The 23,381-nt window shown below is 37.2% G+C and overlaps 1 protein-coding gene across 1 annotated transcript; it reads right to left on the bottom strand.

The window, feature by feature from the left end:
- Nucleotides 1–18,872: 18,872 nt before the first annotated feature.
- LOC136843153 (uncharacterized) lies at nucleotides 18,873–20,163 on the bottom strand (the record flags this gene model as incomplete). The annotated part of the gene is made up of 1 exon (XM_067111207.1): nucleotides 18,873–20,163. A coding segment is annotated over one exon (606 nt), but the record flags the coding sequence as incomplete, so codon positions are not given.
- Nucleotides 20,164–23,381: the final 3,218 nt, after the last annotated feature.

The following is a 23,381-nucleotide window of genomic DNA, read 5'->3' as shown; positions in this document are numbered from 1 at the left end:
GATGAGAGAGAGAGAGAGAGAGAGAGAGAGAGAGAGAGAGAGAGAGAGATTTCTCATTAATTTTGTCGTAAAACATTAAAATTCGCGTATGAAGTATTCAATTTTAATACTAAGTGATTTTCTAAATCAACAAGCGTACGGAGCATTCTAATTTTAAGACATGCCTGACTACGCAATTAAGGCCTGTCTAAATTTCTGTCAGTACTACTGTATATGTTAAGTGAAAATTTGAAACCGTTTTTCAGTGTCATTATTCATAGTGGCTGTTCTTTTTAAGGGGCCGAGTTCTTGTTTCATGTACGTGTATTTCCAGTTATGTCAAAATAGAAGTTCGTTATTCTTCTAGATTAAAATATTTAGTAAGCCTGTGAGTGACGCTGCTTGATTTGTCGCTTCTCTGACACGTATAAGTCCGCATCCAAGCGCCTTCCTGTGCTTTCAAGGTTCCTTGAGAAGGACCTGCTTTTTGTCTTTCATTGACCGACTTCTTACCTGCCCGGCCGTCTAACATACCGCCTCCTATTCCTCTTGTATTTGTTGGCATTGTTGCTTTCCTGGAAGAGATTTTATCTAAGTTTATTGATTGTTCGGTCCCGCGTAACACATCTAGCTGCTCTGCATTTGCGAGCGTTGGTGTCTCGTCTGCTTAGATGGCTCAAGATACGAATGGAATGCGATGGTGACTCCGAAAGCAAGAACGTTTTACAGTAATATAAATTCTTTGTGAATACTTTGCCCTTTTATACTCTTTTACAAGTCGCTTTCAATGACTTTTGTCATACAGAATATGAATTTTTTTCTAATTAGACTAATGCGAAGGCTAAAAATAAAAAAAAAAGATACTTCTGAAAACTGAACAGTTCTCAATTTTTACATCATAAGGTTTTTTCTTACATATTTTCTGGTTTCTGCGTGGTTCTGAGGACAGTTATTTGTTATCTAATAAGTTAATTCAAGTAAGGTATGATTTAGTTTTATGGGATCAACATTGCTAAATTTTAGTGTGTTAGTTTACCATAAGATAGTATTTACCATAAGATAGTATTTCACAAGCGGCCATCTAGCAGTTGATTTTCAGTGATTGTTCCACGTCTTGTGCCCTGGGTATTTATATATATATATATATATATATATATATATATATATATATATATATATATATATATATACACATATATATAAATATATGTATACATATATATATATATATATATATATATATATATATATATATATATATATATATATATATATATATATATATATATCTGGGTTGGCAGCCTAGAAGCATTCGTTTGGTTAATTTTATGTAAACCGCTCCCATAAAACGCGTAAATTCGGATTTACCGGTAACCATTGATAAGTTGTCTTGCTTGATGCCGTAACTGTTTTAGTTACTTAATCAGTACTAGACATATAATTAGAATTATGAGAAGTGGATTAATCTAGATTTATAATCACTACAAATGTTTCCATGTTTTCATCTACGAATTATAACGATGAAATGTAAGTATGTCAAAATTAAGATTTTTTTTTATGAAAATGGATGCTAAATTATTGCTTAACTTTTGCTCCGTTTTCTCAACAACGCTGATAATGAAATTTTATACACTTGAGGGTTCAGGTCGCTTCTGTTAACGTTAATTATTCCTTGCTTTTTTTCCTTCAGGTGTATTCAGGTGTGTTAAGTTGCCATTGAAGTAAAATTTGTATCACTTGCCAGTGTTACTCGTTTCAACTGGTTAAAACTGTTTCATGGATTCATTTAAGAAAAATTGATCTCACTAATGAAATTATGAATCGTACGCAATCCTGAGACCATTTCGACTTTCACAAACTTCAGGTGAAACTTCAGCCATTTCCCTTCGGTCCAGGTTCTTCAAACGAATCCATTTGCATCATTATTGTAGAGGAGCTGAAAAATAGCTTCGCACAGCGTCGTCTTACCTATTGTTCGGGACTGCTGTAAAGTTTTACGAGCAATCTGCAATGACTGATGTGCCCGAAGAGACAAAGCTTAGTAGCTGTAAGATGAATTGCCTGGTTAGCTGAGAATAGAACACCGAAGCCAAAAAAAAAACCCAAAGCCACTCTCTCTCTCTCTCTCTCTCTCTCTCTCTCTCTCTCTCTCTCTCTCTCTCTCTCTCTCTCTCTCTTTCCAGGAACCGGCGAGAGTAAGTGGTGCAAAGAAGAGAGAATTTAGTCATTTCAGCGGTCCAGTGAATGGTCTAAGAACAAAAAAAAAGGGAAGGGTTTATTGTAGTGGTGTGGGATATGTGAGGGAACCGGAGGATGACAATGAAAAATCATTCAGATTTAAACATCCAGAGAAAGGCAGATCTGATGTTCAAAGCTAATATAAAGTTTTCGCTCTTCTGTAGATCACTTGTGGTTTTAATGTCAGATTTCACTGAGATCTATTTCCTATAAATTGACATCACGAATTATATACTAGGATTTCTCGCATTACCAAAACTGATTAACTCTGTGCATCAGTAGGAATTAGTATATAGCTCTTTGAGAAACGTAAGAAAACTGCGTTATGTTAAACGACTTTCATTCTTCTCACTGTATAGTACGCCTGATTTAAGATTTATACCCCGTGAACTTGAAATTTGATTTATTGGCTATTAATTTATATAATTAGTTTACCATTATTTATTCATTATCTTTTTACATGTTGATATGCATAGGCCTTTGGTTTTTTACAATGGTCCTTCCATTCGGTTGAAACTTAATAAGTAGGTTGATTACCTTTTTGCTTTGCTTGATAGTAAAGTTTGCCTTTCCCAGAATTATAATAATGAAATACAATGTGTATCCCCAGATTTGTTCTTTGTGTAACAACAGCAGTCTCCGGGCAATAAACCTCACCACTGGGTTTTACAAATGTATGCAGAACTTAGGTCAGTAAATAATTTTTAGCCCTCTCTTACATTACCGTCGTGTTTTGACAGTACGGTTACGCAAGTAGTAATGATCTTGACTTACGACATAGCTCATAAGAAGAGCAACTAACTTTTCATCCTTTATTTTAAAACCTTATCATGACTACGTCATCTGTTTTTACAACTCTTTTTTCCCCCTTTGAAACAGATGACCCCAGAACTGAAGTTGGTGGACCCTTTCTCTCCATCAGTTGCTTCATAGGTCTCCAAATTCCTCTGTTGGCCGGAGATGGCCATACTAAAGTTTTGAGATATTATCAACATTATTATTGTTCAGATGATGAACCCTATTCATGTAGAACAAGCCCACGGGGGCCACTGACTTGAAATTCAAGCTTCCAAAGAAGATGGTGTTCATTTCTAAGAAGTAACAGAAGGTAATTGGAAATACACAAGGAAGAGATCAGTTGTTAGAAAAGAAAAACTAAATTAGCAAATTAATAAATAAATAGATAAAAATGTAAGTAAAATTATTAAAATGCAAGGAAACTTGTTTTAAGGTGGCAATGCTTGAACTTATAGATAAGATGGAACCGAATTTCGAAAGTATTCTGAAGTAGGTGGGATTTATTGTGACTCTTTAAACAGAATACAGTTTGACTTCTTGAAACGGAGAAAATTTGAGCTTTTTATCTCCAGTCTTGTATACTTTTTATGAGCACAATACTTGGTTCCTTGATTCTTATGTTCCAGTTAAATATAAATTACCTCTTAAGAATGGGTTGTTCAACATCCCAAGGTGTTGGGTATGCTGTTAATTTTAGCTAATATTTTTTCGTACCTTGTCTTTCCAGTAGTGTTTGGTCCTTGGTCTCTGAAACACTTTTTCACAAGAATCGTAGTCGACTTTCCAGACGAGTTCCGTTAATGTGGGATAACGTTTTAGAATGATAATAAAGTCCAGAGAATGCCATTCATGCGGTAATGCTTTCTTACGAAAGATATTGCTGGTTCCCAAAATACTATCTTCAGTAGAGCACTACTTCACGCACTATCTTCTGCGATTGATGTTATTTGATTGCAGCTATTCTCTTCAGTGAATGGTAAAACCAACAGTATGGGGTTGGCAACCACATCCATAGGTTCTACCATTCTTGCGTCATCCTTCCAAAAGGAAATAGGTGTATGGTTTTATAAATATGTTTGTATTTGTGTGTATATATATGTATATATATATATATTTATTTATTCATTTATTCATTTTGAAGAATCGTCAACGACAACATATGGTTTTGTCATATTAGTGGTATATTCATGGGTTTTTTAAATTGCATTATATACTTATACATATATATATATATTATTCATATGATAATATATATATATATATATATATATATATATATATATATATATATATATATATATATATATATGTATATATATATATATATATATATATATATATATATATATATATTTACATATAAATCAATGTGTGTATGTGTGTGTGCGTGCCTGTGTCTGTGTGCGTGTGTTTTATTACATGCTGTCGGCTATTCATGTGATTTTATCTCCCAACTAGAAAAAAAATGTGTAGAAACACGCAAGAAGGCCTTAAAACAAATAAGTACAAGCGTGGCCATAAACAACCAATTTGTAAGCACCCTCTATTGTCTTCTTATCTTCGTGTTCACCCTCCACCCCTCTCGCCTCCCCCCCCTCTCCTTCTATGGGAGGGGGAGACGGGACTCCCCGTACCCGCCAGGAGGATCATTCCAAGGGCGGCAACGGTGAAAAGCGAAAAAGGGAAGGAAAAAAAAAGAAGGAATAAAAGAAGGAAAAAGCAGCGAAAGGTCGATTTTAGGTGAGAATTTTTACAGCCACCCATCACCTGGAGAGGCGAGAAAACCAACAGCCGCTCTGGGCCTTAATTTTGATGGACCCCTACCCATGCTCACCTCCCTCCCCCCCCCTCCCCTCCCCTCCTCCCAAACCCCCTCGTTCGTCTTATCCTCTCTCTCTCTCTCTACCCAGCCCCATTTCCTTTTACCTATTCCAGATCCGCCACCCCACCACAACCCCCTCCCTCGAAAATATTTACGATCCTGGCTTTAAGTTATATGTGCCAAAGTCATTGTTTTATTTATTGTTTCTACAGACATTTCCTGGATTACGTAATTATTATTATTTTTTTTTTTTTGTTTTGCACGTGGATGGTGTTAGACATGGCACCAAAACCTCAAAAATGTAAGGTATTCGAGCGACTGTTGACGAAAATTTCCGGAGAGAGAGAGAGAGAGAGAGAGAGAGAGAGAGAGAGAGAGAGAGAGAGAGAGACTTCAAATTTTAGAGAAGATAGTAATTGATCATAAGAAAGTACGATGTGTCTTTCGCTTTGTGCCATAAAATTCAAGCATTACATCAGCTAAAAAGGACACACGCTAAATTTATAATCACATCAACACTATGGTTCCAATGAGCAAAGGCGGTTAAACTATATTCGATATTGCTTGCATAATCGGTTGCATATACTCAGTAATATGTGTGCGTATATCTATGAAAATGATACGCATATGTTTATATAAATCCTTGGTAGATATTAAGATATTTTTATAAGCATGTTCTTATATAGAAGTACCTAGAGGTAAACAGATAGATAGATAGTTAGATAGATAGATAGATAGATAGATAGATGGATAGACAGATAGCATGTGTGTATGCGTGTACGTGTGCATGCATGTTTGTATGAATTTATTTGTTTTACATGCAGTAGTTATATATATACGTACTATATATATATATATATATATATATATATATATATATATATATATATATATATATATATATAGTATATATATATATATAGTATGTATATATATATATATATATATATATATATATATATATATATATATATATATATATATATGATATACGTATATAGTAAATATGTATTCATTCTTATCCAACTTCCAGGAACCTTTAACTTTCAAGTGGCAGATACCTGAATAGGTGAGAGGTAACTACTGATCTAGAACTGTGGACATGGGAGAAAACGTCAGGGAGAGAGAGAGAGAGAGAGAGAGAGAGAGAGAGAGAGAGAGAAAGTCGACTGGCGTAGTGCTTACTCCGAAGAAAGATACTTATTTCGCTGACTCTTGGGCCTAATCATGAGGCACTGCCGCGTGCGCCAAATCGCCACGGATTGTAGCAAGTCGCAGGTATTCTGTTCGTTATAACCTTACGCTCAGCCCTCTTCTTTTATCCGGGGGAGGAACCGGCATGTGACAGAAGGACATAATGATATGAAGAAACGTATACATCGCCGTCCATTTAATGTCGTCTTTTCCCCCGTAGGCGGGTATTGCCGTCAGTGCACCTCTCGTAGTGCACTGTAGACATTAGTTAAGGGTCTTTGCAACGTTCCTTCGGCCCTTAGCTGCAACTCCTTTCATTTCTTTTAGTGTACCTCCGTTCATATTTTCTTTATTCCTTCTTACTTTCCGCTCTCTCTTAACAACTGTTTCAAATGCAACTGCGAGGTTTTCCTCCTGTTACACCTTTCAAACCTGCTTTATTCTCAATTTTCCTTTCAGCGCTGAATGACCTCATAGGTCCCAGCCCTTGGCCTTTGGCGTAAATTGTATATTACAATATCGTCTTTCAGCGCCACAATTCTTCCTGCCCTTAGCCGTCTTGTTTTCATCAGGCCTAGGCTAGATCGCCCCTCCCATCGGCCTCTGATCATATAAAAACTTATATTTATCTCTTTTGTTAATAATATTTTCAGTCTGTGACACGTTGGGAATATCTGTGTGATAATTTGTTACGGAGCCGCGAGGTTTACTGATTCCAGTTTTGATATTATATGAGTTTAAAGGCACCTCGATGTTGCAGGTTGGTGGAGAAAAAATCTAAACTTTACTCGGAAGATTTCAAACTGCACTGATATGAGTGTTGTCTTGCAATATGCGGGTTAACTATTTATGTTATTTATACATATGTTTAATCTTTGTGGAAAGGACTACATCTGTATGCATATGCAATATTTGCATTTGTTTTTGCATATGTGATTTGTATATATACACACGCACAAATAAATATAGAGATTTGTTAAAGATAAGGTACAGGAAAGACATGAATTTCAGTCACTTGACGTCTCACGGCGTTGGAGGCGATATGATATTGTTAGGGATAAAACATCTGCTTTAGAAAAATTTGCGGTAATGAAAAAAACGAGTTTTCATGTTTCTGGTCAAGTTCTGTAACGTTACCTCAATTTACCTGAACTTAAAAAAAAAAATAATACTTCCTTGCTGTTGTTGGGCCTTAAGCAAAAAAAAAAAAAAGGAGTAATGCCATTTTATAGCACTAAGTCTAAAACATTTTGCAACTAGGTAAAGTGCGTCGGTATCTTTCCACTTCAGAAAATAGATTTAACTGTATGATATATGATGAGTATTGCACGAATAGTAATACTTGGGTATACACTCAGCCTGCGGGGTCTGTCAGAAAATATTTTATTGCATTTCCATGATGTAGTTATAGCTATAGCAACTTTTTTTTTTATCTAATTCGGAAATTAAAATGCTTCTTCCGAAATTCTATGTGTTGAAGGGAGGAGGAGGAACAAAAGTTCTCTTCGATTAAGTGATCGATTTAATTATAACGCGTCATTGTCAAAAGTATCTTCAGTTACGGAATATGAAGCTGATATTCTGTTTTCAGTTTGCGATGTTGCCAGATGCATTCCGGCAAACACCTTGTGGTTGCAGAGATATTTTGGTAAAATATGTACCTCCACACTGTAGTACAGGATCTGCTGTTTGGAACTGAAAACGCAACATTAAAGACCCTTAGTAAATGAAATAAAAACTTACCAAAATATAAAAAAATTCTAAAAAATGAAGGGCAATAAAGTTCTGATCAACTATCTCGGATTATTCTCGTAATTTTTCAATTGTCCATCTATATGTGTGACATCTACTAATGTTTATCTCTTCTGGGAACAAGTATGATCTGGTAAAGCATATGTAAGACTCCGATAAAAACTTGTATACACATCCATACCTAAACAATTGACAGTCTATATATTTGTGTCTCATATGTCTGTACGCTCTTTTGTGTGCATTATATATGAGCATGTTTAAAAAAGTATACGTTCCTGTATGTGTATGTTCATGTGTTTATGTGAGTATATGGTGAACTGTAAGTTATCGACCGTATAATAAAAATAAAATAAGAAACGTGAACAGAACGAAAACGGGTAGGATTATCTTCACGCATCTCTGCTACCATTGCACGAGCATAAAGTTTCTCCACCGAAGATTTTTATCTTATATTTCTTAGTAATTTTGGAAGAGGAAGACGCCAATTAAATCATTAGGCCAATTGCCTGCCTATACCTACCTTTCATACTCTCTTCGAGACTTTCGGCCGAGGAAAGGCAGGTAAAATCTGCAGGTAAACTCCGGGTAGACATTCGAGTTTGGTCTGGTTGGGTGGCGGATGGATCGGGATGGAGGGGGGGGGAATGGTCTTGAGGGAAAATGGGGTAGGGGTAGGTGTATATGGAGGGGGAGGGGTAGGGGAAGAAGAGAGACCCCCTCCTACATCTCCTCCTTCCTCCTCCTCCTCCTCCTCCTCCTCCTCCCTATCTTCCTTCTGTCGTAGGTAGGAAGGTAGGTAGTTCACTTTTACGACATCTACAATAAACAAGCTGACTGCCTTTTCTTCTCTTTTGTCTCGTGGCCAATAAAAGCTCCCGATGTGGATTTTTCGGATTATATAGACCAAGGGAAGGAACCATAAGGCTGGCCCTAAAATGGCTAAGTGATGAACACCAAACGAGCAAAAGATAGACACGAGAGAATGGAGAAGGTGACCCGAAACCCCATCTCTCTCTCTCTCTCTCTCTCTCTCTCTCTCCTTCAAGTTCCTCCTCCATCCACCCCCTTCCTCTCCCCCCTTTCCTTCTAAAACCTTTACCTTCAACAATAACACAGCAAAAGGAGGAAAAAGACTTTGGGAGATTTAATGGCCAAATGGGATTATTTTTCAACGATGCAGTTTAGGAGTGATTATTTGCTGTTAAAAGAGGGTCGGGAGAAGAAGAAGAAGAAGAAGAAGCAGAAGAAGAAAAAGACCCCCCACTGCATCTCGCGGCTCTAATGAGGGATCACAATTAAATCCGTCTTTTAAGATGCGATTATCCTTCCCAGGGATTTTATCGGTATTTTTTATTGCAAGTTTCCTTCGTTTTTTTTTCTTTTTATTCATCTTCGCTAGAAGTCTTGGGTGCTTCGACTTTTCATTCCGACGTATTTCCTTATAATTTTGTTTCAAAATTTCTATAATTACAAAGTGGACTAAGTGAACTCGTAAGAATTTTTCTTGATATTTCGTTTTTATTTAATTTTTCTTCTTTTAGTATGAAAATAGATATGCTAACTTTGCTCGGCTTAGTTATATATTTATAAATTTGATATGATCTACGGGTTTTTGCGCTAATATTTGTGTCGAAAAACTTGAAGCTCCTAAAATTACGAACTAATCTTAGTTGATATATTTACGTGCAATTTGTATATAATCCTAAAAAAACACTCAGATTTAAGCAGTCTTATGTATAGATGAAAAATCATGTATTGCTGAAAACACCTTGTTGATTTTGGGTAGTCTTATTTGTAGATGAAAAATCATGTAACGTTGAAAACACCTTGTTGACTTTGGGTTGTCTTATTTATAGATGAAAAATCATTTAATGTTGAAAACACCTTGTTGATTTTGGGTAGTCTTATTTATAGATGAAAAATCATATAATGTTAAAAACACCTTGTTGATTTTGGGTAGTCTTATTTATAGATGAAAAATCATATAATGTTAAAAATACCTCGTTTATTTTGGGTAGTCTTTTTTTTATATGAAAAATCATGTAATGTTAAAAACACCTCGTTTATTTTGGAATCGCTGGAGAAGTTTGTCTGGATTTTTTAAAACTGATATTGCTTATTACTGCACATATTTATGATTATTTGATTCGTGTTATTCAAGTGACAACCTCACCTTGTTTTTTCTTTTCATACTCTTACTTATTTAATGAAAATCTTTCATTATGTTAAAAAAAAGTCTTGCGTGATCTTTTATATTAAAAAAATAGGACCTGATACTAGAAACTCAAGTTTATATAGTACAATGAATTAGAAAACCAGCTATAATTCTAAGAATATTAAGTTAAAGAATCTTTGTACTTTATGAACTTATAAAACAGTACAGTTCAGAAAATAATATAAGTCCATGTGAGCCTCAAAATTCGATCTAAATCATATTTAAGTATCGACAAAGCTTGTACGGTCCTAAACATATTAATTTGCTTCGTGTCAATTTAGATATCGAAAAATGTTGCACGAAACTAAAATACGAACCTTTAATGTCTTGAAGAGCGAAAAAAATACATATGATGCCTAGCACCCAAGCTTCATATTTTTATCTAAAAGATTATATAATCCTAAAATACTGATTTAGGTATTCACAGTTTGTTCATATAAAAAAAAAATACGGTTACAGAGGTAAAATTACGGACCTTTTTTGGTTTGTGTGTGTATCGAAAAATACACACGAGGCAGCGAATGCATTTGGAGTTTTAATTCAATAATGAAAATGTTGATTAGGCCGCGTTGTGTTGAACTTCATTCTTTATTCGAGATTTCGGAAATGTCATTAGCAGCGTCGATAATTATGCAAATGAGGGAGGTAGTTGATTAGTGCTCTCTCTCTCTCTCTCTCTCTCTCTCTCTCTCTCTCTCTCTCTCTCTCTCTCCTGTTTTACTTTAAATCTTTCTGAGTGATACATTGTTTACAGGCTTTACGTGGTATGGTAGAATTTATTATTATCATCATTAATAAGACTTCTTGACTTCCATGTGTTCTAACTTTTTTTTTATTCGCTTTCCACTGAAAGTCTTGAAACCCAAAGGGAAATGAATGAAGAAATATCTCACTTTTTTTCACTTGGAGGGTTCTAGTACTGCCTGAGAAGGAGATTTCTTCATTTTATTTCCTTACGTAGTTCAAGGTTTCAATGAAAACTTTATCCACAAGTAATGGAAAATATAGAGAAACTGAGAGGTTTCATGGCTGTTAAATGGCAAATAGTGAATGTGACCAGTAAAATCATTCTCTCTCTCTATTTCTATCCTTATATATATATATATATATATATATATATATATATATATATATATATATATATATATATATATGTGTGTGTGTGTGTGTGTGTATATGTATATATATATATATATATATATATATATATATATATATATATATATATATATATATATATACACATCATATCGCATAAAAAATACCTCTTTACATTAAGCTCAGTTTACCTGAAAATAAGTTAAACCCAAAGGGGATTGCTTCATTAAGATAACCTTCCTTTGGTCGTACGTTATACTCAAGGTACTTATTTCGATACTGAAGGGTATTTCTCGCTTAAAATTGTGAGTCAAAAATAAGTCACTTGTATATGAAAGGCAAAACCACCATTATTAGCCAAACTTAACAAACTTAGCACTCATCTTTCACGGTGGAGATGAGTTGCTTTCAATTCTCTACCGCCTCCCCTTGTTAGGGAAACGGCTTATTGTTAAATTATAAATTTGATAGACAGGGAGATATGTTAGTGTACAAGGAGAGAGAGAGAGAGAGAGAGAGAGAGAGAGAGAGAGAGAGTGTAGGAATTCGTGACCCGGTTACGTAGATATCAGGCTATCAACGCTACCTCTGCAATGAAATAACTAGGTAAACAACCGTATATTCTCTGGCAGCGGATTGTTTGTCTAATTCCCATTTTCCTTTTTACGAGCTTCTAATAAATTATAAACAAAGCATGTTAGCCGCGGAGAAGCATACAGGAGATAGCTCACACAATATATGATTCAGATTGAAAATCATACTTTGTGACATTCGAATATTCAAAGAAGAAAAGAAGCGCATTGATCAATATGTTGATGAAGCACTTACCCTTAACTTCACGAGGGGAGCACTTCAGTACCCTCAAGATAACATGTTTCTTTTTTGAAAGCAACTTACTGCTTGCAAAGCGGGGTTGGTAACGTCCCGCTGATATCCCCTCGCGACGCATCACATCAAAAGAATTGTTAATATGTTTAGCGCAGGGCAATTATTACCGGCAAACAACCTTTTATTTTCGGGTGTCTCTTAGATCTCGCAAGTATCGAGGTTATCCATAAAGCAAATAAAGACTAAATCGGGGAATGTAAACAGTGCAGCTTTTTCTTTTTCCGTGTATCTTGCCAGATGTAAGAAGCAGGATAATTTTGTTTGTTTGTTGGTATGATTTTAGTTGAGGTCACCGTTATGCATTTTGTTGTAGTGTTGTAAAATGTTGGAGATTATCCACGCTTGAATGTGCACATACGTCGTCTATCTTTCACATTTCACCTCCAACATTAAAGCAAATTGTGTAGGTTTGTCTTTTAATTATTTGCATCGTTTAGACGTATTTTTGGTATAGATTTCCTAATAGACTTGAAGAACATTACTAAGAAAAGAATAATTGTTACTTATTTAATTATTTGATTGTTTTTTATTTATTATTATTTATTTCATTGTTTTCTTATTTATTCATTCATTCATTTATTTATTTATCTAATCTTTCTCTCATCCTTATCCAGTTGATACTGTGCGTATGCCTCAGTAAAAATTTTGACGGACTGAAAAATGCTCAGCACTTTCTGATGTTTTTAAATACAGAAGTTGATTTAGATTTGGCTGCCCTTTTGTCAGCACTAGCCTTTGCACTAAGGCAAGTGTCGTAAGGCGTCGGACGCTTGGGCAGATCATCGAATTCTGTCCAACCAATAGAAGCCATCAGTACATCCTAAAAAAAAAAAAAAAAAAAAAAAAATTCACCGCATTGGGGTAGTGCCGTCAGTGCACCTCATGCGGTGTACTGTAGGCATTGCTTAAGGTTCTTTGCAGCGTGCTGCAACCCCTTTCGTTCCTTTTACTGTACCTCCTCTCATATTCTCTGTCTTCATCTTACATGCCACACTCTCCTAACAATTGATTCTTTGTGCAACTGCGAGGCTTTCCTTCTGTTACACCTTTCAAAGCTTTTACTGTCAATTTCCATTTCAGCGCTGAATGACCTCATAGGTCCCAGTGCTTGGCCTATGGCCTAAATTCTATATTCAACTCAACTCAAAAAAATTATGGCTGGTCAAATACATAACGGACGATGAGTCAGTTATTTACATAAATCCAGCAAAACCCTTTTAACACTTCATCAAACACATTCCGCAGGGGAGTAGTGCCATCAGTGTACCTCACGCGGTGCACTGTAGGCATTACTTAAAGTTCTTTGGAGCGTCCCTTCTGCCACTAGCTGCAACCCCTTTCATCACTTTTACTACACCTCAGTTCATATTCTCTTCCTTCCATTTTATTTTCCACCCTCTCGTAATAATTGTTTTAACATTATTTTCAGGGTCGAATGACCTCATAGGTACCAGCGCTTGGCCTTTGGCCTAAATTTTATATTCTAATTCCAATGCATCAATTATACATGTCTCGCTTTTAAATGCTGTTCCTTGAGTGGCGTTGCAACGAGAAGGGATTCCGGAAAGGAATATTGTATTTGTAATCTTTCCCAAGACCAGTGTCATATGTTTTTATTTTATTTTATTATTTTTATTTCACTCCCCCCAACTTCCTCGAGAATCTATTACCAGGAGATTTTTTGCAGGTGAATATGGTGACTGACCCCAGGACATTAATCTTGAACACCCTTCCCACACCACAAGGGTTTGAAACTATGACTCATCCACGCATTAAGTGTCAAGTTAGATTCCCCAGGCTAACGTTATATCGTAAAAGATCAACGTCAAGTCATTCACACGAAAGGCTCATCAGCTAGGGACGCGTTTTTACGTATTTCTTTTGCTGTTATTATAACCCCAAAATTAGTGAATATGAATATGATATTTAGGCCAAAGGCCAAGCACTGGGACCTATGAGATCATTCAGCGCTGAAACGTAAATTGACAGTAAAAAGGTCTGAAAGATGTAACAGGAGTAAAACCTCGCAGTTGCACTATGAATCAGCTGTTAGAAGAGGGTGGAAAGTAAGATGGAAGAAAGAGAATATGAAAGGAAGTACAGTAAAAGGAACGAAAGGGGTTGCAGCTATGGGTCGAAGGCACGCTGCAAAGAGCCTCAAGTAATGCCTACAGTGTCCCGCACGAGGTGTACTGACGGCACTAACCTCCTACGGGGCCCCCCAAAATTAGTGTTGCCGATCATAGTCTTTTTTTTTTTTCTGATTTCGACCTTGTACAAACTCGGACAATTTTGAAGATAGATTTCAAAATCGGAGACGTGGTAGGACCACTAATGGGGAATGAAAGTTCCAAATCGCCACTTGAATCATTGTAATGCGTACCTCACTTCACAACTGGAGAAAAAAAAAAAAAAAAAAAAAGGGCTCACCTTTCGAACAAAATCAAAAGTAATGCCGAATTTTTTCAGTATCCCTCAGGTTGAGTTCCGGTGTAAATAGGTCAGGAAATTTACTTCTCTCTTATTGTTTAATGGTGTTTTATATCATTCTTAATATTCTAAGTATGTGCATGATAGATTGTATGTGCATACGTAAGTTTTTCGTGCATGTATGTAGTATGTTAGCTATTATGAAGAACAACCTTGAATGGCATACCGATCTCCGCCAATATCTGCCATAAATTACTGCCGTTGTTTTATCGCTTGGAACAGCTGCTTTTACTTTTAAATAAAGACGCGCTCGCATAATAGAACAGTGAAGGATCAACTTATTACGATACATGCCGAACCGTCGATAAAGCGTGTTCCCCAAAAACTGATTAGACGCAACCTGGAATTCCTAATGCTCGCATGCATTCAGTATTGCGGCAGAGCTGCACGTACGGGTGTACGTCATTGATCTTTAAAACTGCAAAGCACGTAAGACTGCATTCGCTAAGAAAAGAAGGCATGGAGATGCGAGCGCGTCGGAAGATATACGGCCGATATATTCCCGCAGATGCATTCGGACTTCTGCAAATGCGCGCGCATATGCAGATGTGGGAGCGTTCTAAGAATGCATATTCATCTAGAAAAAACGTGTATATACACACGTACACGAACATACACGTATAGACGCGGGGGCAGTCGAGGCCCGTACTAGATCCGAACATGAGCAAACAACCCGCAGATAAAGCCCAGATATGAATACCAATCGTTTGGAGGTTTAATTCGATTGGTGCTGGACCCCGAGGTATCTATTACAGGCTGACCGTTAAAAGCAGGTGAAATTGGTCATAACATTAAACCCGGCGCAGGTAGATCGGCATAAAACACACCCCTCCGGACTCACGAAAAAAAGCTTTCATTGCACTTTTATGAATCATATCACGTAATTTGCATCAATTTGGGCTACGTTAAAATTCCCCTTTTTAATGGGGCTATGGGAAGTGAATTCACGGGGTCCCCCTCCACTCCCCACTTCTTCCTCCCCCCACCCTACCCTTCCACACACTCTCTCTCTCTCTCTCTCTCTCTCTCTCTCTCTCTCTCTACAAAAAAAATGTTACGGTTTGGTGACTATTACGACGTGTTTTTTAAAATAATTCTTCCGAATTCCCAGGGTTATCGCAATATGGCGATTTTCACATTAATCTTGTAATAATCATGTACTTAAAAGTTAAGTAAATTACGGTGGGAGCGATATTTATTTGCCATTAATTAAGGGGTTGATTTCGTTATCTTCGTAATTTCCAATTGCAATTGAATAATGGTGGATTTGTGGGGCAGTTTTGACATTTTCGATATGAGAGTTATGAGGACTCGCGGTTTAATATCTTTGATTACGCGGGCCATCGTTCCTTATCATTTCATTATATCCAAATTCTCGGTTCATCATAACCTTATAACATATTTAGTAGCATATTGAAGCATTTGGACCCAGCTTCATAATGCGACAAACTCGTTTCCACGCCAAAATTGCAGGCAAGTTTAATTAGTAAAACTTTCTCTCTCTCTCTCTCTCTCTCTCTCTCTCTCTCTCTCTCTCTCTCTCTCTCTCTCTCTGATCTCTACCGGATGTTAGATATCATTCTGTCAGTCAGTGGTAAACTGTAAGCATGGACGGAAGCGGAATGTTACCTTTACATTAGCCACGGATAACGTTCATGCGGAAGTGATCTCATTTTGAAGTGTCAGTTCTATTTGTTATAAAAAGTGATGCAAGATACACAAGGGTGACGCTCGCTAGTGTGAGAGCATCGTCTCGACATCCCCTGTGGTCGTTTTCTATGCAAAGAAAACGGGAACGATGCTTTTCTATGGGAGAGTTTTCTCTCTTCTGCGTTATTTCTTGATTCGTTGCTTTATCATATATTCTGTTGCACAAGCCTGTTGTCTGATATCTGTATAAGCGCAGAGAAAAACGAGATGTCGGTTTACCCTTGATATTCATTATTTTCACCATACTGCTAATATTCATTCATTTTATTCATGTCAGGAATGATCACCTACTCCAAGATGGCAGTACAGTAAGCTGTTTTCTTTGACAATACCAATATTCTGAAACAGTTATTTTCATATCTCACTAACTGGGAACGATTCAGCGTCTGTAACAGTAATCAGAAATGCTGTTGCTCCTATTCACCAGCATTCAGGGATACTCTTTCATATATTAGTAGTGGACAATGTAACCGTTCTTTGTGCAACCACTTCATTGTACAGATCAGTGGTTCTTAACCAGGGGTGCTCGCACCCGAAGCCAGTTCCTAAGGGGTGCAAGGGTGCCTATGGATAATTAAAGAAAAATATATTTTTATATACTTATGTTATTTTTTCTGCAAAAAATACAAATAAAATAAAATAATAATAATAATAATAATAATAATAATAATAATAATAATAATAATAATAATAATAATAATAATAATAATAATAATAATAATAATAAAAGTCTCTTTTAAGCGAGTTCCCTTTCAAATTATAATTATTCTGTAAAATTTTACAAGTTGCCTATAAGCCAGCCATTTTTTCATGAAAAACCATTTTGGATTTTTCCATGCAAAAATGGCTAGGAAATGATAGGGCGCTAAAAGAACCTAAAAATACTAACCTAACCTAACCTAACAGTAGTTAATGGTTACAATTTTGCCGTATTAGCTATGGAGGGCGAGGGGGGGAGCCGGTATTATCTTACCTTATAAGTCGTAATGTGATTAATTTTTTATTTATCATTTACGCATAGTGTTTATGAGGTTCAAAACAACGAGAATAAAGAGCTCTTTTTAAAAATGTAGGTTACAATTTCATATCGTGTATTGCCAACTTATAAAATAATACCAGTTATTCTATTTCAAACGAGAAACAGAAATTTAGTCTCCTAAATCAGTGTGATAACGTCTACGGTCAGGTATACAGCATTTATGAGTATTCAGACCTTGTCTAAATTCCAACACTAACATTCGAGAAGATTGTGAACTTTCATTTTAATGCTGAAGAGTTGGTTTCTTTCATTATCGTTCCAGAACATATTTTTACTTCTCATAACTTCTTTCGTTTTCTCTTAATGGTATACGTGAATTATATTTACTTTAATATTAAAGAATGCTTTACAGTGCTAATATAGGTGCACTTTTATTTAATATTCAACGTTTTTCCTTTAAAATAATAGCGAATAAAATGGTCCTGTTAATATACCAGAACATGTAAGTTCTTATCAACATGTGGAAATGTTATCTCTAACGGTTTGTGCACCTCTTTAGCATGACAAGAAAATACTTATTCTGTGTCATTATTTTAGTCCTGTGTAACTAAAGTTACCTTGATGCTTTTGCTAAAGTTTTAACTTTATTTGATTTGGTATTACTAATTCCTGAAGATATTAGTATTTTATGCTTATGTCAGCCTTGGTTGTTGCATAACTGAGAGGTTTTGTCCGAAATCCTTATTTGCCTCTTTTTAGAAGCCTGTATTTTGCACGATACTCTCTCTCTCTCTCTCTCTCTCTCTCTCTCTCTCTCTCTCTCTCTCAAAGAGTCAACAGAGCACATATACGGTATATCCAAACGGGAAGGGATTCGATATAATAAGGAGCGAATCAGGAACCACTCTTGGCCGCTGTACATTAAATAAAAACACGGACAGTCTTTAAATATCCCCCTCATGTGATTCACGAACGACCGAGGGAAAATTCAATGAGAAAACAATGTGAGGGAAATGAGAAAGAACTAAACCACCGCTCTCGTGTTGCAGACCTTACAACACCTTCCCCTACCCTCCACCCACACCTGTTCCTCCTCCTCCTCCTCCTCCTCCTCCCTGCCACTGTCTGTCGAGTGCTATAATTCATGCCACTGTGAACTGGATAGTTTAGGCTGGTCTTTGTGCAAGCCACGCATTGCTCCTTATCTTGCATGAGGCGGTCATGAGGAATGCAGGAGAGGAGGAGGAGGAGGAGGAGGAGGAGGAGGAGGGTCGAGCGTATCCTGCGCCCTGTACGCTATCTCTCGATGGGCTTTCCTCCTGGTTCCGGAAAACCATAGCTCACCGGACGAGTAAGTAGACCCTCGTGTAAAACAGATATCAAATGATACCGATTTTTCTTATACTTTCAAATGAGTCGAGCCGTCATTGCGTCCAGCAGATAATGGATAAAACATTAGATAGCCGAATGAGATAGGGAATCATGAGCAATAAACATAAATGGCGGAGGGAGTCCAAGATGGCAGCTCGCAAGTAAATTGTCCAAATTACCATGCATGAACTCTGAGGAATTAAAGCTTCTGCCGACTAATTGGAACTGGTCTTCATGAATATTTCGATTAGAGCTTCTCTCTCTCTCTCTCTCTCTCTCTCTCTCTCTCTCTCTCTCTCTCTCTCTCTCTCTCTCTCTCTCTCTCTCTGAGGCAGTCGTGTGTAATCATCGGGTATCTAAGCAAGCAAATTGAAGGGAATTACCAATGCATATTCAGCCCTTGCCAAACGAAGGAACTTTGCTCAAACACAAGACCAAAAGGTAATTGGGAGTCGAGGGGGTCATTTGCTAACGATCGTTAGCGGGGTCGTTGAAATTCGCCCTCAGATCAGCTCTTCCTTATTAAAAACCTTCCCTTCTTCTTCTTCTTCTTCTATCCACTTTCATCTCGTTCTCTTTACCCTTTGTTCGGTTTGTATTTTCATTTTCTGTGTCCTCTAGTTCGAAAACTCATTCGTTTCTTTCTCGTCCGTTTCGCCTTTTCCTCTTACTCTGTGTATTGCAGTTTGCTTTTTCCCTCTCCTTTTCTGAGGTATTTCCTTTCGTTTTATTTTCCCCTCTTTCTCTCTTTACTATCCTTTTCTTTTCGTATCCTTATCCCTCCATGCTTTTTTTTCTATTTCTTCCTTTGTCTTCTCTCACATCGTTGTCCTTTTCCGTTCATTTCTCCTACCTTTTTCCGATGTCTTTTGTCTCTTCTTTATATTTCTGCATCCCTTCCTTTCTCTTTCGTATTGTCCCCCATGTTTTCAGTTTACACTGTCTCTTTCGCTTCCATTTTATCATCTCCTTTCTCACCTCCATCTTCTCTTTAGCTGTTTCCACTTAATATATAATCTTCTTTTACCGCTTCCTTCCTCGTCGACTTGTCCTCCTTACCCTTTCCTGCACTTTATCCACTTCCTTTTCTGTATCCTCTTCTCTCCCTTTTTTATACGGTGGTCCGCTTCCTCCTCCTCCTCCTCCTCCTCCAACAGTTATTACTCCTCTTTCCCTACTTTTCCTCCTACTCATCCATTTTGACCCCTCCCCTTTGTCTTCCCTATTCTTTTCCTCCTCCTCCTCCTCCTCCACAGCTATTGCTTCTCTTTCCCACCTTTTCCTCCTACTCATCCATTTTGTCACCTCCCGGTTGTCCTCTCCATTCTTTGCTTCTTCCTCCTCCTCCTCCTCCTCCTCCTCCTCCTCCTCCTCCTCCTCTTTCGACTCTTCCTGGTCTGTGGCCCTAACCTCCCTCCTCCACCTCCCATCATCTTCCTCCTCGTCCCCCTTCGTACATCCTCCCTTTTTCCTCCTGTTCTGTACCCCATTCTCCTCCTTATCCTCCTCCTCCTCCTCCTCCTCCTCCCCCCGGGTCTGTGGCTCTTCCCCCTCATCATCCTCCTCCTTTGTACATCCTCCCTTTTTCCTCCTGTTCTGTGCCCTGTTTTCCTCCTGATCCTCCTCCCCCTTCTATGCCCCTCCTACTCCTCCTCCTCCTCCTCATCCTCCTCCTCCTCCTCCTCCTCCTCCGCACCTCGCTCCTGATGCTTTGGTTGAAAGAGCTAATGAATAATCGTTCTAATGAATCAAATGACTAACTAACAAGAAGGACTGCCGCTTGTGCTCCTATGAATAAATCACGGCGGCTCTGTAATCACCCTCGCGATCAAATAGGACCGATTTGCTAAATAGATAATTGGGCTGCTCACTAATCAACTACAACGCGCACCAATTAAGGGCATGGAACTTAAAATAGAAGAGAGAAATGGGAGAGAATGATTAAAAAAAAAGGTTAGAAAGAAGAAGAAATAACAAGAGCACAGAAGCTCTCTCTCTCTCTCTCTCTCTCTCTCTCTCTCTCTCTCTCTAACCCCTTTTTTGGGGCTGGACATAATCAGGACCATTGCTCGAAACACCTTCAGGAAGAAAGAGATGGATGTATGAAGCTTCGCCGTAGGTTCCTCGAGGGGAACGCTTTTATATATTTGTTAATGTAATTCCTTTATATTTATAAATATTTAGTGCTTGGGATTCATTTTCATTTAGGCCTCTCTCTGTGATTCGTGCGTGCTTATTTGAATATTGCTTTCTATAATTCATTTACATTCAGATGCACCTTACATTGTATGATTTATGTGTATCTAGATGTATCTTACACTCTACGATTCTGATGTGGTCAGACGAATCCCATCCTATATGATTCATGTGGTGCTTTCTATAATTCATATATATTTACGTGCATCTTACGTTCATGTGTATTTTGTTCTATGATTTACTTTGGATGTATCCCGTGCCTGTGATTCACATGTGTTCAGATGTATCTTTTCCTTGGTACTGGTGGCCACTGTATCTTCGTTATTTTGATCCAAGTGTATGTAGATGTACCATGATTTCGGTATGAGTAGGAATGAATTTTGTAAAATTATTTTTTATGTGTATTTGAATGTATCTTATGGGAATCTTACGCTCAATGGGTGCTCATGCGCGTTTTATTTTGCGAGCCCATTCGATTGTTGGTACGAATGTTTGATATATTGAAGATTATGAAGCAACTATTTGTTGTATAATTTTTGTTTACGTCATATTTTTCTAAGACCACCAAGAATTAGCAGAAAGAGAGAGAGAGAGAGAGAGAGAGAGAGAGAGAGAGAGAGAGAGATGTAGAGAGTGGTGGGGTGAAGGTGAGGAAAACTATGCTTTCATAATAACTGGAGAAATTAAACATTTAGAAACGAGCTTACGCTAGCAGAAACTCATTGATAAAAAAAAAAGGGGGTGTTTACAAAGAAATTAACTTTCTCAGGTAAAGAAACGAAAGTGGACAGCGAAGGAGACGTTCACCTGTTACTAAGGTGTTCCCTAAATGGGGACATTGCCCCAGGTGCCTTTGTTTTTCTTAGAATCGTCGTTGCGCAAAGTAAGGTAATGAGTGGATGTGAAATAGCTTTACAGAAAACTAGAACATGTAAGTGTGCGTATGTGGACATAATAGTTATTCTATGAGTACAAAGTTGATACCTGTAATTTTATTATTATTATTATTATTATTATTATTATTATTATTATTATTATTATTATTATTATTATTATTGCTGAAAGAATAAAATACACTACTGAGACTCTGGTACAATACAGAAGCCTTATTTACCAATAATACACCTGAGAATTTTCAAATTATTTAGATGTAAGCTTTAGAGAGCCTGCCCTACTAGTTTCTGCCAGAAATTTGTTTAAATAGGGGAAGAGAAACGGTAGTTAAAAGTCTTCACCTAATTTTAATTCCGATATTTGTATAGCACCACAAGAACACAATTGTGTATTTCATTTCTTCGTGTGGTGTTCACGTTACCGTATAGTAATTTTTACATAATTATTTTAATTCATAAAAATCTCATAATAGCATGAGCCACTAAAATGGTGAGGAAATCCAAAATGGTGTAAATGTAAATATATATTAGAAATATATATGCAAAACGAGCGCTTTCGAGACCTGCTCGATTCTCCTTCTCGAGAATGAGAATCGAGCAGGTTCTCGAAAGCTCTCGTTTGTACATATATATTTCTATTATATATTTGCATTTACACCATTTGTTAGCATAAACTATAATCAATACTTTCGGAATAAACCTAACGGCAATAGACCACCGAATCTCAGTTGTAAATTCTCACAGAACTGGCCGGAAGGATTTGTTTGTAAATGATGGCCGACATTTGTCATACAGGTAATCTTGAGAAGTTGGACAGCTAGGTAGGAAGAGACCAGTAAGTGAAGGAATTGTATGAGGCATAAAGTAAGGAGCAGAACATTCTGTAAGCGGAATCCCCTTAAAGTTGATAAGCATAACAGAGTTGATGAAATACCCTTCGTTGAGTGCACATTTCACGCCAGTAACACTACGATACTTCAGCTGCGTACCTGAGAATTTGATGAAAACTATAAAAAACAAGTAAAAAATGCGCCGAAGTTTCTTCGGCGCAATCAAGTTTTCTGTACAGTGTATAATGTTGTATGAAACGCTCAGCCACGGTCCATGAAACTCTCAGCCGCGGCCCATGAAAGTTTCAGCCACAGCCCGGTTGTGGCACTATAGCGGTGCCAGACGCATGATCATGGCTAACTTTAACCTTGAATAAAATTTTTAAAATACTGAGGCTAAGGGGCTGCAATTTGGTATGTTTGATGATTTGGGGGTGGTTGATCAACATACCAATTTGCAGCCCTCTAGCCTCAGTAGTTCCTCGTTGGACGAGTCGGTAGAGTTCTCGGCTAGCACTCTGCTAGGCCCGAGTTCGAGTCTCCGGCCGGCCAATGAAGAATTAGAGGAATTTATTTCTGGTGATAGAAATTCATTTCTCGCTAGAATGTGGTCCGAATTCCACAATAAGCTGTAGGTCCCGTGGCTAGGTAACCAATTGGTTCTTAGCTACGTAAAATAAATCTAATCCTTCGGGCCAGCCCTAGGAGAGCTGTTAATCAGCTCTGTGGTCTGGTTAAACTAAGGTATACTTAATTTCTAGCCTCAGCAGTTTTTAAAATATGAGGGCGGACGGATAGGCAAAAGCCATCTCAATAGTTTTCTTTTACAGAAAACTTAAAAGGGTCAATTTTAGTATCGAGTGGCTCATAAAATATTCATTTACTCTTATGTTAAACATCATGGGTTTAAATTTCATCGAATCTGTTC

Source organism: Macrobrachium rosenbergii, chromosome 2 (assembly GCF_040412425.1).
Source record: "Macrobrachium rosenbergii isolate ZJJX-2024 chromosome 2, ASM4041242v1, whole genome shotgun sequence".
NCBI classification, from domain to species: domain Eukaryota; kingdom Metazoa; phylum Arthropoda; class Malacostraca; order Decapoda; family Palaemonidae; genus Macrobrachium; species Macrobrachium rosenbergii.
Note: the sequence above shows the minus strand (reverse complement) of the source record. Positions and strands in the feature narration are given on the sequence as shown.